Source organism: Pseudophryne corroboree, chromosome 10 (genome assembly GCF_028390025.1).
Source record: "Pseudophryne corroboree isolate aPseCor3 chromosome 10, aPseCor3.hap2, whole genome shotgun sequence".
Classification (NCBI taxonomy): domain Eukaryota; kingdom Metazoa; phylum Chordata; class Amphibia; order Anura; family Myobatrachidae; genus Pseudophryne; species Pseudophryne corroboree.
The window spans coordinates 93,585,774-93,598,313 of NC_086453.1; the positions used below are offsets into that span (position 1 = coordinate 93,585,774).

At 42.0% G+C, this 12,540-nt stretch overlaps 1 protein-coding gene across 2 annotated transcripts in view; it reads right to left on the reverse strand.

Annotated features, from left to right (window-relative positions):
* Nucleotides 1–11,696, reverse strand: part of LOC134966110 (apolipoprotein C-I-like) — a 29,871-nt gene extending 18,175 nt beyond the window's left edge. Inside the window, exons 1-3 of one of the 2 annotated variants that reach the window (XM_063942596.1) lie at nt 11,635–11,696; nt 3,943–4,022; nt 1,462–1,612 (exon numbers count right to left, since the gene is read on the reverse strand). In XM_063942596.1, coding sequence (XP_063798666.1) covers nt 1,462–1,612; nt 3,943–4,022; nt 11,635–11,681 — 278 coding nt within the window. In that variant the 5' untranslated portion in view covers nt 11,682–11,696. Of the gene's footprint in view, nt 1–1,461; nt 1,613–3,942; nt 4,023–11,014; nt 11,073–11,634 lie in introns of both variants that reach the window. The other variant, XM_063942597.1, reaches the window with a different exon arrangement.
* Nucleotides 11,697–12,540: the final 844 nt, after the last annotated feature.

Sequence of the window (12,540 nt, forward strand, 5' to 3'; positions counted from 1 at the left end):
TAGCAACCAATCAGATTCTAGCTACTATCTTATAGAAGGTGCAAGAGAAATGATAAGTTGAATCTGACTGGTTGCTAAGAGCAACATCCAGAGCCGGCCATAGGCATTGGCAAACTATGCAATTGCTTAGGGCATTTGTTATGCCTACTAGGGGCATCAGCAGCTTCTGCTGATTAAAATTATATGTGGCATGCCTATATTCTGTGTGTAGCATTTCATATACAGATACAGCCACAGTCTCACACAGTATATAGGCATGCTGCATATCATTTTAATCAGCAGAAGCTGCTTGTGCATCCTAGCCACATAGCAATGCAAATAAGATGCATTTTCATTAAAAAAAAGGTGCCTGACATTAGCATTGAGGCAAGATTTATGAGGACACATCTGTATCCAAGCAGAGGCAGAGGTCACAGTGTTAGTGGCAGTGTGAGTGCTGTGTGCATGTGAGTGGGTTGGTTGTGCAGTAGTGTTCAGAATATGTGTAAGGAGCATTATGTGTGTAATGTAAAAATGCATTAATAATGTGCAACATATGTGTAAGGGGCACTGTGTGTGTCATTATGTGTATAAGGGCATTAATAATGTGCGGCATATGTGTAACGGTACTACTGTATGTGTGTCATTATGTGTAAAGGGGCACTAATAATGTGCAGCAAATGTGTAGGTGGCACTATGTGTGTCATTATGTGTATAAGGGCATTAATAATGTGCGGCATATGTGTATGGGACATTATGTGCAAAAGGGCATTAATAAAGGTTGTCATAATGTGTAAGGCGCATTATGTTTATAAAGACATTAATAAGGTGTCTCATATGTGTAAGGGGCATTGCTGTGTGGAATTATGTGTATAAATGCATTACTAATGTGTGGCATTATGTGTATAAGGTGCTCTACTATGTGGCATTGCGTATAGAAAGGGCACTACTGTGTCGTCTAATGTGAATAAAGAGCAATAGGGTGTGGTTTAATGTGAATAACGAGCAATTCAGTGTGATGTAATGTGAATAAGGGGCACTAATGTGAGGAGTAACGTTTATAAGGTAAAGTGATACTACTGTGGGATGTAATATGAATTATGGACACTATCGCATGATCAAATGTGAATAAAGTTGCAGTACTGTGTGACGTAATTGGAATTGGGGTGGCCATGCCCCTTGCCATGCCCCTTGCCAGCAAAAACATTCCCTTTTGGGCTGTGTGCCAAATGTGCGAGCTGTTCCTGTTTAAAATATAGGGGGTACAAACACCAAAATAAGGACTGCTATGGGTGAGGGGTGATGGTGCTGGGAAAGAGGTGCAAGGTCAGAGGCAGAACCAGCAGTGGTGCTAGGGGGCAGCAGCTAAAATCTTGCCTAGGGCATCATATTGGTTAGGGCCGGCTCTGGCAACATCTTCACTTCTATAAACCTGCACTTTAGTAAACCCATAGAGTCAGTGGGTGACTGTCCATGACAAACCTTGCTTTGGTGGCTGGTTCACTTTCATGCAGTTCTTTAAATACAGCCTTGGTCTTCTCACCCACTTTGGTGGCTACTTGTTTGACTGACTCTACAAAGGACTTCAAACCAGTCTTTATGGTGGACTCTTCGCTCTGGGCGGAGCTAGGCTCTAAAACACAGAAGTAGGCAATACACAAAGGGTAAGATCTTTGGAAGGACCAAACGCAATACAAGAAGGACATAGGGCCTAATTCAGACCAGAATGAAGCAGCAAAATATTTCAATAATGGGCCATACCATGTGCAGTGCAGGTGGGGCAGATATAACATGTGCAGAGAGAGTTAGATTGGGGAGGGAGGGGGGGGGGTTTCAAAGTGAAATCAAAATTGCAGTGTAAAAATAAAGCTGCCAGTATTTACCCTGCACAGAAACAATATAACCCACCCAAATCTAACTCTCTCTGCACATGTTATATCTGCCCCATCTACAGTGCAACATTAGAGCCAAATTTTGCTGCTGCGATCAGGTCTGAATTAGGCCCATAGTACCTGTCTCATCTGCTACGACTGAGCATGTGCTGGGCCCCCCTCTTGAGATTATTTAAGAATGTCACAGTGGGAGACAGTAGCAGTGTCGAACTGGGGCATGAAGGGCCCACTGGGGGAATGCCGTTATAGGGGCCCATACTTAGGGGTGTGACCAGCCCACAAAGGGTGTGTGGCCAGCCTCCACAGAGGTTTGAAATACACAATAGTTTAGTGCAGTGTAATGCAACATATCTACCATGTATAATACAAGTACACAGTCTGGAACCTGATCCCGAGAGGAAGGAGTGGGCCCTCAGGCAGTGGGGCCTACCGGTGGTTTCCCTGGTACCCCTGTGGGCCAGTCCGACCCTGGACAGTATTCTTCCACATAGCTAAAGTTAGACCCATGTTTGCCTGCTATATAACCACTATTACAGCATCCTGCAATGCTATAAGGTACCTACACATACTCACCGGCTAGTGATCTGTATGGCCCTCTTTGTCTACCCAAGCCTCGCTCTATTTACCAGTGTGTGTAACAGTGAGTGCGGCTATACCTTCTTTACTGTATCTTCCATAAAACCACTCCACTGGTCAAGTAACCGGGCAGTTTATAGCTGTAAGGCATCCGCTGGTGTGTACAGAAACTCGGCTACATCCTCAAGCCTGTACGCACATATTTCCAAAAGTTTAGAGGCAGGCCCTGTTTGTGGATAATCCGTCTCTGCGGCAACCCCTAACACATATATACACTGGATTGTCTATATAATACAGTATTAATAATTAACACTATATATGGTCTATAGTACAGGCTGAAGGGAAGAGAGTTTATAAAATAATTGTATCAAAATATTTATCTCATTTAACTAACATAAGTGGTCAGGAAAATGATAAACATCTCATAATAAATATACTTTTACAGTAACCAGTAGGAAACAGGGTTCCAATGTGTAGCTAGACAGTCAATAGGTTGACCCTATATGGTTGACATGCAACATGATGACATGGTCAAAAGGATGACAGATGAAAGGTCGACAGATACAAAGAATCAATAGCTTCAAAGGGTCGACATGATAATGGCTGACTCACGAATAGTCAGCACAACTTTTTGGGGATTTTTTTTACATTTTTTTTTTCAACTTTTGCTTCATTTACCATCCCCATGGACTACGACTGGGAATATTAACCTTGCCCAAAGCGTGGTGAGTGAAGCAAGGGTCTACTTTTGTAGTAATTGTGGTCACAGATTGTGAATGGACAAATATTGGCCAAAAACATAAAAAAAACTTGTGTCAACCTTTTTTGCATCTACCATTTCCATATGGACCTTTTAACCCTACCAACCTTTTGTACCACTAGACCTTAGAAACAATCAGCTTTTTCACTGTCGACCTTTTGACCTTGCTGACCTTTTGCATGTCGACCATATGGAAGACCTGGCCAACCTGTGTCTCTCCAGCTGTTGTTAAACTACACATCCCAGCATGCCCTGATACAGTTTTAGCAATCCCTAATAGCAAAACTGTGGCAAGGCATGCTGGGATTTGTAGTTTTACAACAGCTGGAGAGCCCCAGGTTGGCCATGCGTGCCATATGGAGTCAATCTATTGACTGTCTATCTAATTTGTGTAGATCTTATACTGCCTGGGGAGAGGGGATTTTGAGGGAGGAAAGTTTCTGGGCAACTGAAACCCCTCCCTGTGTATTTGCATGTGCTAAGTGTAATACTACTGTGCAAATGTTATTTGCAAGTTCATTATGTGTAAATGTTTTCTTGACTGTTGGAACAGTTTCCAAAATAACCCAATTTGCGATTTCTTTTTGTATTTTTAGACTTTTTTCCCTTTTTCTTTTTATTTACACATCTCAGATTTTAAATTTGTTTTTTACTGTAGTTCATTTAAAAACACAGAACATGGGGATCTGTCGGCATATCTGAATGAGAATGGTCACACCTAACTTTAAGACATACCTGCCATCACAGAGAGAGCTACAAGGACCACAGACACTGCGAGTATTAGCTTCATCTTCACCACAGCTGGAGACAACAACCTGAGAAGACAGGAAGGTATAGAGTTTTGTGTGGTTACATGTTCTTAAAAAGAGATAAAAAAAAAATAAGAAATGTAGTGATTTTATAGTAGCTAGCTACTCTACTATTAGTAGCTACCACCAGTGCTGTATTTTCCTATCCTGTTATTCCGGAGGGAGGGTGTACCTCCTGAAATTAGGAGAGTAGGCATGCATGAGTTAGCAGTACAGGACATGGCTGATGTTTTGCAAAGGCCAAACACCCGCCCCCACACACCCCACTACTGTATCCGATCTTCAGTTCAATAGTAAAAAAGTTGACATGGTCAAGAGGCCAACATGACAATGATTGACATAACACATGGTCGTTTTTAAAAAAAAAATTATCATTTTTTTTTTTATAACTTTTTCATACTTTACCATCCACGTGGACTATGATTGGGAACTGTAACCTGCCCAAAGCATGGCAAGTGAGACGAACCATGCGAGGGGACGTGGTGCACTAATTGGGGGTCCATGTGCTAAAAGTTGAAAATTGAGACCATGAAAACCTAAAAATCTCATGTCGATCTTTTCATGTGTCGACCATTTTAAAGTCGACCTTTTGCTTGTGTTGACCTTTTTCTCATGGCGACCTTGTGCAAGTCGACCTTTTGGGGTCAACCTAGACACTGACGACTTTTTTAATGTCGACCTAATGAACCTTACCCACCACCACCATCCCTCAATGCCTCTCTCTCCCGGCTACATACGAGGCAGATGTACAGTGCCTTGCTAAAGTATTCACCCCCCCTTTGCATTTTTCATTTTTTGTTGCCTCACAACCTGGAATTAAAATGGATTGTTTAAAGGTTTGCATCATTTCATTCACAGAACATGGCTACAACTTTGAAGATTTTTGTTTTTTATTGTTTAGCAAACAACAAATAAGACAAAATAACAGAAAACTTCAGCATGCATAACTATTCACCCCCCTAAAGTCAGTACTTTGTAGAGTCACCTTTTGCGGCAATTACAGCTGCAAGTCACTTTGGATAAGTCTCTATGAGCTTGCCACATCTTGACACCGGGATTTTTGTCCATTCCTCAAGGCAAAACTGCTCCAGCTCCTTCATGTTGGATGGTTTCCGCTTGTGAACAGCAATCTTCAAGTCTGACCACAGATTCTCAATTGGATTGAGATCTGGGCTTTGACTAGGCCATTCCAACACATTTAAATGTTTACTTTTAAACCACTCGAGTCGAGTGTTGCTTATATATTGCTATGCTTTGGGTCATTGTCCTGCTGGAAGGTGAACCTCCGTCCCAGTCTCAAATCACAGGCAGACTGAAACAGGTTTTGCTCAAGAATATCCTTGTATTTAGCACCATCCATCTTTCCCTCGACTCGAAACAGTTTCCCAGTCCCTGCTGCTGAAAAACATCCCCACTGCATGATGATGCCACCACCATGTTTCACTGTGAGGATGGTGTTCTTGGGGTGATGGGATGTGTTGAGTTTGCGCCAGACATAGCGTTTTCCTTGGTGGCCGAAAAGTAAAATTTTTGTCTCACCTGACCAGTGCCTTCCTCCATACATTTGGGGAGTCGTCCACATGCCTTTTGGCAAACTCAAAACGTGCCTTCTTATTTTTAGCACTAAGTAAAGGCTTTTTTCTGGCCACTCTTCCACCTAATGAAGTGTAATGCTTATTGTGGTCACATGAGCAGATACACCAGTCTCTGCTGTGGAACTCTGCAGCTCCTTCAGAGTTACCTTTGGTCTCTGTGCTGCCTCTCTGATTAATGCCCTCCTTGCCAGGTCTGTGAGTGTTGGTGGCCGGCCCTCTCTTGACAGGTTTGTTGTGGTACCATGTTCTTTCCATTTGAAGAAGATGGATTTGATAGTGCTCCGGGGGATAATCAAAGACTTGGATTTTTTTTTATAACCCAACCCTGACTTGTACTTTTCAACAACTTTGCTCCTGACTTGTTTGGAGAGCTCCTTGGTCTTAATGGTGTGATGCCTCTTGCTTAGTGGTATTGCAGCCTCTGGGGCCTTTCAGAAAAGGTGTGTTTATATTGACAGATCATGTAACACTTAGATTGCACACAGGTGGACTTCATTTCACTAATTATGTGACTTTTGAAGGTAATTGGTTGCACCAGAACTTTTGAGGGGCTTCATAGAAAAGGGGGTGAATACATATGCACATGCCAAATTTAAATTTTTTGTTTATAAAAATGCTTTTTTATATAAATTTTTCTCATTTGACCTCACCAATTTAAGGGCCCTACAGACATGCCGATCCGCCGCCGAGCTGCCCGACGGTGGATACGGCCGACGGGCGACCCGGCGGCGGGGGGACAGTGACGGGGGGAGTGACATTTCTTCACTCCCCCCGTCACGCGGCTCCATTGAAGTGCAGGCAAATATGGACGAGATCGTCCATATTGGCCTGCATGTGCAGCCGACGGGGGACCAGCGATGAACGAGCGCGGGGCCGCGCATCGTTCATCGCTGGAGCCTCCACACTGAAAGATATGAACGAGTTCTCGTTCATTTATGAACGAGATCGTTCATATCTTTCAAACAAATCGGCATGTGTGTAGGGCCTATTAGACTATTTTGTGCATATCTATCACATAAAATTCAGATAAAAAAAAATTAAATTACAGGTTGTAATGTAACAAAATAGGTAAAAAGCCATGGAAGGAAGGGGGGGGGGGGGGGGTGAATACTTTAGCAAGGCACTGTATTTAAATTCATATAATTGACAATTTAACTTCAATTTTATTCAAAAGTTCTAACCTAATATACATCAGCATGAGAAGCTTTAATCTGCTGTTTTATATTGTGTATTGTCATTGTACATTGTTGTTGTTCTTATATATTGTTTTTGTTCTTCAAACTTTTGGTGTGTCATATTTCACTAAGGGGTCTATTTACTAAGCCTTGGATGGAAATAAAGTCACTCGAGATAAAGTACCAGCCAATCGGCTCCTAACTGCTAGGCCGCAGGCTGTGTTTGAAAAATGACAGTTAGGAGCTGATTGGCTGGTACTTTATCTCCAGCGACTTTATCTCCATCCAAGGCTTAGTAAATAGACCCCTTAGGGGTCTATTCATGAAGCGGTGAAAAGGGTGGAGAAGTCAGCCAGTGGAGAAGTTGCCCATGGCAACCAATCAGCATTGAAGTAACATTTATAATTTGCATACTATACAATTGTACGGAGCAGCTCATTGGTTGCCACGGGCAACTTCTCCACAGGCTCACTTCTCCACTCTTTTCACTGCTTCATGAATAGACCCCTTATTGGTTGTACAGAGTGTTTAAAACGCCTTTCTTGTTCCTTTACAGAATCCATCGTAGATTATTCTCTCTGGAATGTGAGAGTTACAAATTCCAGCACTTGTTTATGTGTTGCGGAGATGTTGTGGCATGTGTAAAGGACCTTCTTAACTCTCTAAAATATTCTACCCCATTACCACCCTTCTGCTCCATTCACACAAAGCATATATTTTGTCATTGCAAAAAAGTGATAAAATATTTAAGAAAAAATATGTAGCATCATTTGTACAAGAATAAAATGCTGTATTTGAAAAATAATATTTCCTCTGTACCGCATCTGCTGTTGTTATTCTGAGATGGCGACAGCACTGGAGAACAGGTACCGCTGTCCATGGTATATTTGAGGTACATACTTTGCATGTGTAAGTTATTGCAGGAGATTCCTTGTGATGGCCACCACTGTCCTAACCTGGCAATGTCTATTGCAGTCTGCTAGGTGTGCTAAGTAGGGAAATCCCCTAATCCTGTAGAAAACAGCTGTGTTCGTATGATTTAGGAATCTTCTCCCAATGAGGGCAGTACAGATTGTGTAATGGTTAGCGTTATTGCCTCACAGCACTGAGGTCATGGGTTTGATATCCAGCACACACAGCTCTAACTGGAGTATGTATATTCTCCCTGTGCTTCCGTTGGTTTCCTCCCACAATCCAAAAATACGTTAATTGGCCCCTGACAAAAATAGTGTGCATGTACGTGTGTTTAGGGCAGACTAGATGGACCATGTGATTCTCATCTGCTGTCAAATTTGCTGTTTCTATGTAATGATACATCTTCCCCAAAGATCTTTAGTGGCTGTGTGAAAGACAGATGTAGTCTATCGGGTCAATTACTGTCGGATTTTTAAAAAAGTCAGAAAAACTGCACTTTTTTAGGTCGAATTTGGATTCGACCTATTCAATTATATTGACGTTTTTCCAACTTTTTTAATGCAGGATATCTATATAATCAAAGCCTGAGCAGGTCGACATGGAAAAGGTCGACATGAGGTTTTTTTTAGGTTTTTTTGGTGTCGTTTTCTCTGTACAGTGACTGGGAACCCCAATTATTGCATTGTGTCCCCTCGCATGCTTCGGGCAGGTTACCATTCCCAATTGTAGTCCACGTGGATCGTTAAGTATGAAAAAGGTCAAAAAAGGAAAAAAATTGTGAAAAACTCATGTCGGCCTTTTTCCATGTCGACCTAGTACATGTTGACCTAATGACCATGTCTACCTAGTGATCATGCCGACCTAATGCATGTCGACCAAACGTGGTCGACCCAATGTGTGACGACCTAACTCATGTCGACCTAATGACCGCAATCCGGGGCTGTGGCCCAGGCAGAGGATGGTGACAATGTACTATCTCCTATCTAAATTAAATAAATATTCTCAAAGCACTTTATTTGCACCTTTGATATATAAGTATATCTGCTGCTGTTAAAAAATAGGTATTTGCCAGCCTCACATAAAACACATTAGAAAGCCAGATAACTGCACTGATATCTTCTAGTGCACAGGTTCTCAAACTCGGTCCTCAGGACCCCACACAGGGCATGTTTTCCAGGTCTCCTCACAGAATCACAAGTGAAATAATTAGCTCCACCTGTGGACCTTTTAAAATGTGTCAGTGAGTAATTAATACACCTGTGCACTTGCCAGGTTACCTGCAAAACATGCACTGTGTGGGGTCCTGAGGACCGAGTTTGAGAACCACTGTTCTACTGAATAAATCTATATCAGACCAGTATAATCATATGAAATACAATTTATTTATCGGTAATAATCTTATATTCAAGATTATACACATTTTATGTGTAATATGTCTAATACTATGGGGGTCATTCCGAGTTGATCCCTCGCTAGCTAGTTTTAGCAGCCGTGCAAACGCTATGCCGCCTCCCACTGGGAGTGTATTTTAGCTTAGCAGAAGTGCAAACGGTTGTATCGCAGAGTGCCTGCCAAAAAAAATTTGTATAGTTTCGGAGAAGCTCAAAACCTACTCAGCTCTTGCGATCACTTCAGATTATTCAGTTCCGGATTTGACGTCACAAACCCACCCAGCGTTCGCCCAGCCACGCCTGCGTTTTTCCTGGCACGCCTGCGTTTTTCCGAACACTCCCTGAAAATGGTCAGTTGCCACCCAGAAACTCCCACTTCATGTCAATCACTCTGCGGCAAGCAGTGCGACTGAAATGCATTGCTAGACCCTGTGCAAAACTACATCGTTCGTTGTGCCCGTACGTCGCGCATGCGCATTGCGCTGCATACGCCTGCGCAGAAATGCCTTTTTTTGCCTGATCACTGCGCTGCAAACAAATTCAGCTAGCGATCAACTCGGAATGACCCCCGATATGTGTCATATGTACAATTCTAGTTGACTGTGGTATATATACTGAACTTGAATATAGGATACCAATAAATAAATGTATTTGTATGATTATACCGGTCTGATAGAGATTTATTCAACAGGATATATCAGCGCAGTTATCTGGTGTTGTAATGCGCCAGTCCACTCAAACATGCCCAATCTGTCTAATCTACGACCGTTTCAGCGAATGATACACTCAGTGGTAAATTTACTAAGGAGGGAGGTTTTTAGAACTGGTCATAGCAACCAATCATATTCTACTTAACATTTATCTAGCTGCTTCTAGAAGATAATAGATAGAATCTGATTGGTTGCTATAGGCAACATCACCAGTTCTAAAAAAAAACTCCCACCTTAGTAAAGTTACCCCTCAGGCTCAATCCCATTGTGAAGTTTTGTATGCAGAAATCAGAACTGTGTAGATACTGTACACAATAAACTGAAAAATAGCTAGCGGAAAAATCCTTGCCATACCTGTACTTCAGCGTCTTTACCTGCTGGCAGGAAACTACGCTGACGATAATAGCTCTACATAGTGGCCATGTAGTGTATAAGTAGCTGCTCATGTGACAAATGCTTGAGGAATAACAACGAAACCCTTTTTTTATTTGAAACTGTTTTCCTGCTGGCCACAAATATGTTTTACCAGCTGTCAGCACACAAAATCTGCTTGTGTAGCCAAACCCAACTCTATTGAAAAAATAAAAAAGGCTGGATGTAAGAAAAAAGATGCAGGTGAAAAAAAAATGAGGGTGCTGTGGCTGTTTAAGCATCACCAATATTTGCACGGGCACTGGCACCAACAATTTATGTGCCTATAATTTAACTGCATATGGGGTGGGTGGATAAGGAGAGCATCAATGATTATTTTTTAAAATGTTGCCCCCGTATAATCATGTGAAGCCATCCTTCAATGCCAAGACAACCCCCCCTTACCCACCTTGGGGCTTTGCGTAAGGATCAAGCCTGTCTTTGCACTGTGCATCTTTACTTGTAGACAGATGGTGCCAGTGTGTTTGTACGTAGTCTAGGATTTGTGAGGATGAGGTGAAGGTGGAAAGACACAACTATGGGTTTACTAAGTCTTGGAGAGAGATAAAGTGGACGGAGATAAAGTACCAACCAACCAGCTCCTAGCTGTCATTTTTCAAACACAGCCTGTAACATGGCAGTTAGGAGCTGATAGGCTGGAATTTTATCTCCGTCCACTTTATCTCTATCCAACGTTTAGTAAATAGACTACGTAGTTATGGAAGTGTGTGAATAACTATCGTTCAGTTCTGCATCTACCTTTTTATGTTCTATCTGCACACGCTATTATTTTGAATTTACCTCTGTGGGTAGTAAAGGAGATATCAAGGGAGACAATGGAACGTTTTCTGCTTGATCACTAATCACCAAAATTAAAAATAAGAAAGAGATATTAAAAAACGACCCTCATCAGAGATCAACCTTAAAACACAGAGCTCCCATAATAGTGACCGTTTGTTTGGTGGGCACACTTCAGACTTCTGACTAAATGTTGGTATACATAAACATACTAAAGTATTACCTCATCATATAAAAGACACTTTTTGAAGTCACCAACTTGGAAAGCTGGCTGTGTGCCCACATACTGTATAGGTAACTACATCAGCATTTTTATATGCACCATAATCTACATCACATTCTGCTATTGAGGGCTGATAAGTAGTCAGTAAAACAGATTGACATACATTTTCTAACAATATTCATTTTCAGCTAACGTAATATAGGAAGAAATTTAGCAAAATACATTAGAATAATGTTGAACTGTACAGACGAAAAAAGAGAGAGTTAGAAAACTGTAAGTGTCTTGTTTTGATATTGTTATAATTATTTAGACTGCATTACACAACCCCTTGCCTACACTGTACCTTGCCCTGGTTACACATAGGAGACTAATGCACCATACAAATCTGCTCACAACGTACCTGACAGCACACAAAGAGCTTCTGTTCCCCTGATTACAGCCAGACATCCTCTTATGTGCCTGATCTCCTCCCACAGCATGCCCCCACCTTTAATTCCCAAAAGGATTTAACACCCACTATTCACATGAAGTATGAGGAGGTGTTTATTATTGTGTCATTTAAACATTGGACATTTTTGAAGTTATTTAGAAGTTTCTTGTACCAAGGCACCAATAGTGTCTGATGACATGTTACAGGCAACGTTACCATCATAGTGACACTCATTACAGCCATGTTACATTTACAGCAGTAAAAGAAAAGTAGTGGTAAGTGAAAACCAGACCCCATTTGTAACTTACAGTAATACACAGAAATGCTTTTAAGATAATGGGGAAGATGTACATTTCAGAGAGATAAAAAAAAAGTATCAACCAATCAGTTCCTAACTGTCATTTTACAGGCTGTGTTTGATAAATGTCAGGAGCTGATTGGTTAATACTTTATCTCTCTCCATGTTATCGCTCTACAAGCTTTGATTCATCCCCCTCTCCCTCTCCCATGTTTAAAAAGTGACACTAAGGAGTAGAGGGGGGGGGGGGGGGGGCTGATGCTGTTTGTGCTGCTGGGCCCCTGCCCCTTGTCCCTGCTGCCAGCTGGGTCCCAGAACCTGTACAATGTAGATGACAGATGGCTGGCAGCCTTGTAATACCCTGATGCATAACCTCTGAGGAAGCCGCTGACCCCTAGAGGAGGCAGAGAAACGCGTCAGAGGCCCTTACTGCACATTGTACAAGCCGGCATTATCTCACCAACTACAAGGAGGATAATATTCCTGAACAGCTGTCTCTCCAGGTGCTCCTAAAAAATCAGAACCTACAAGGGATGCAGAGACATCAGGACCTCTTCAGTGGCTGAGTGAGTGGGTTG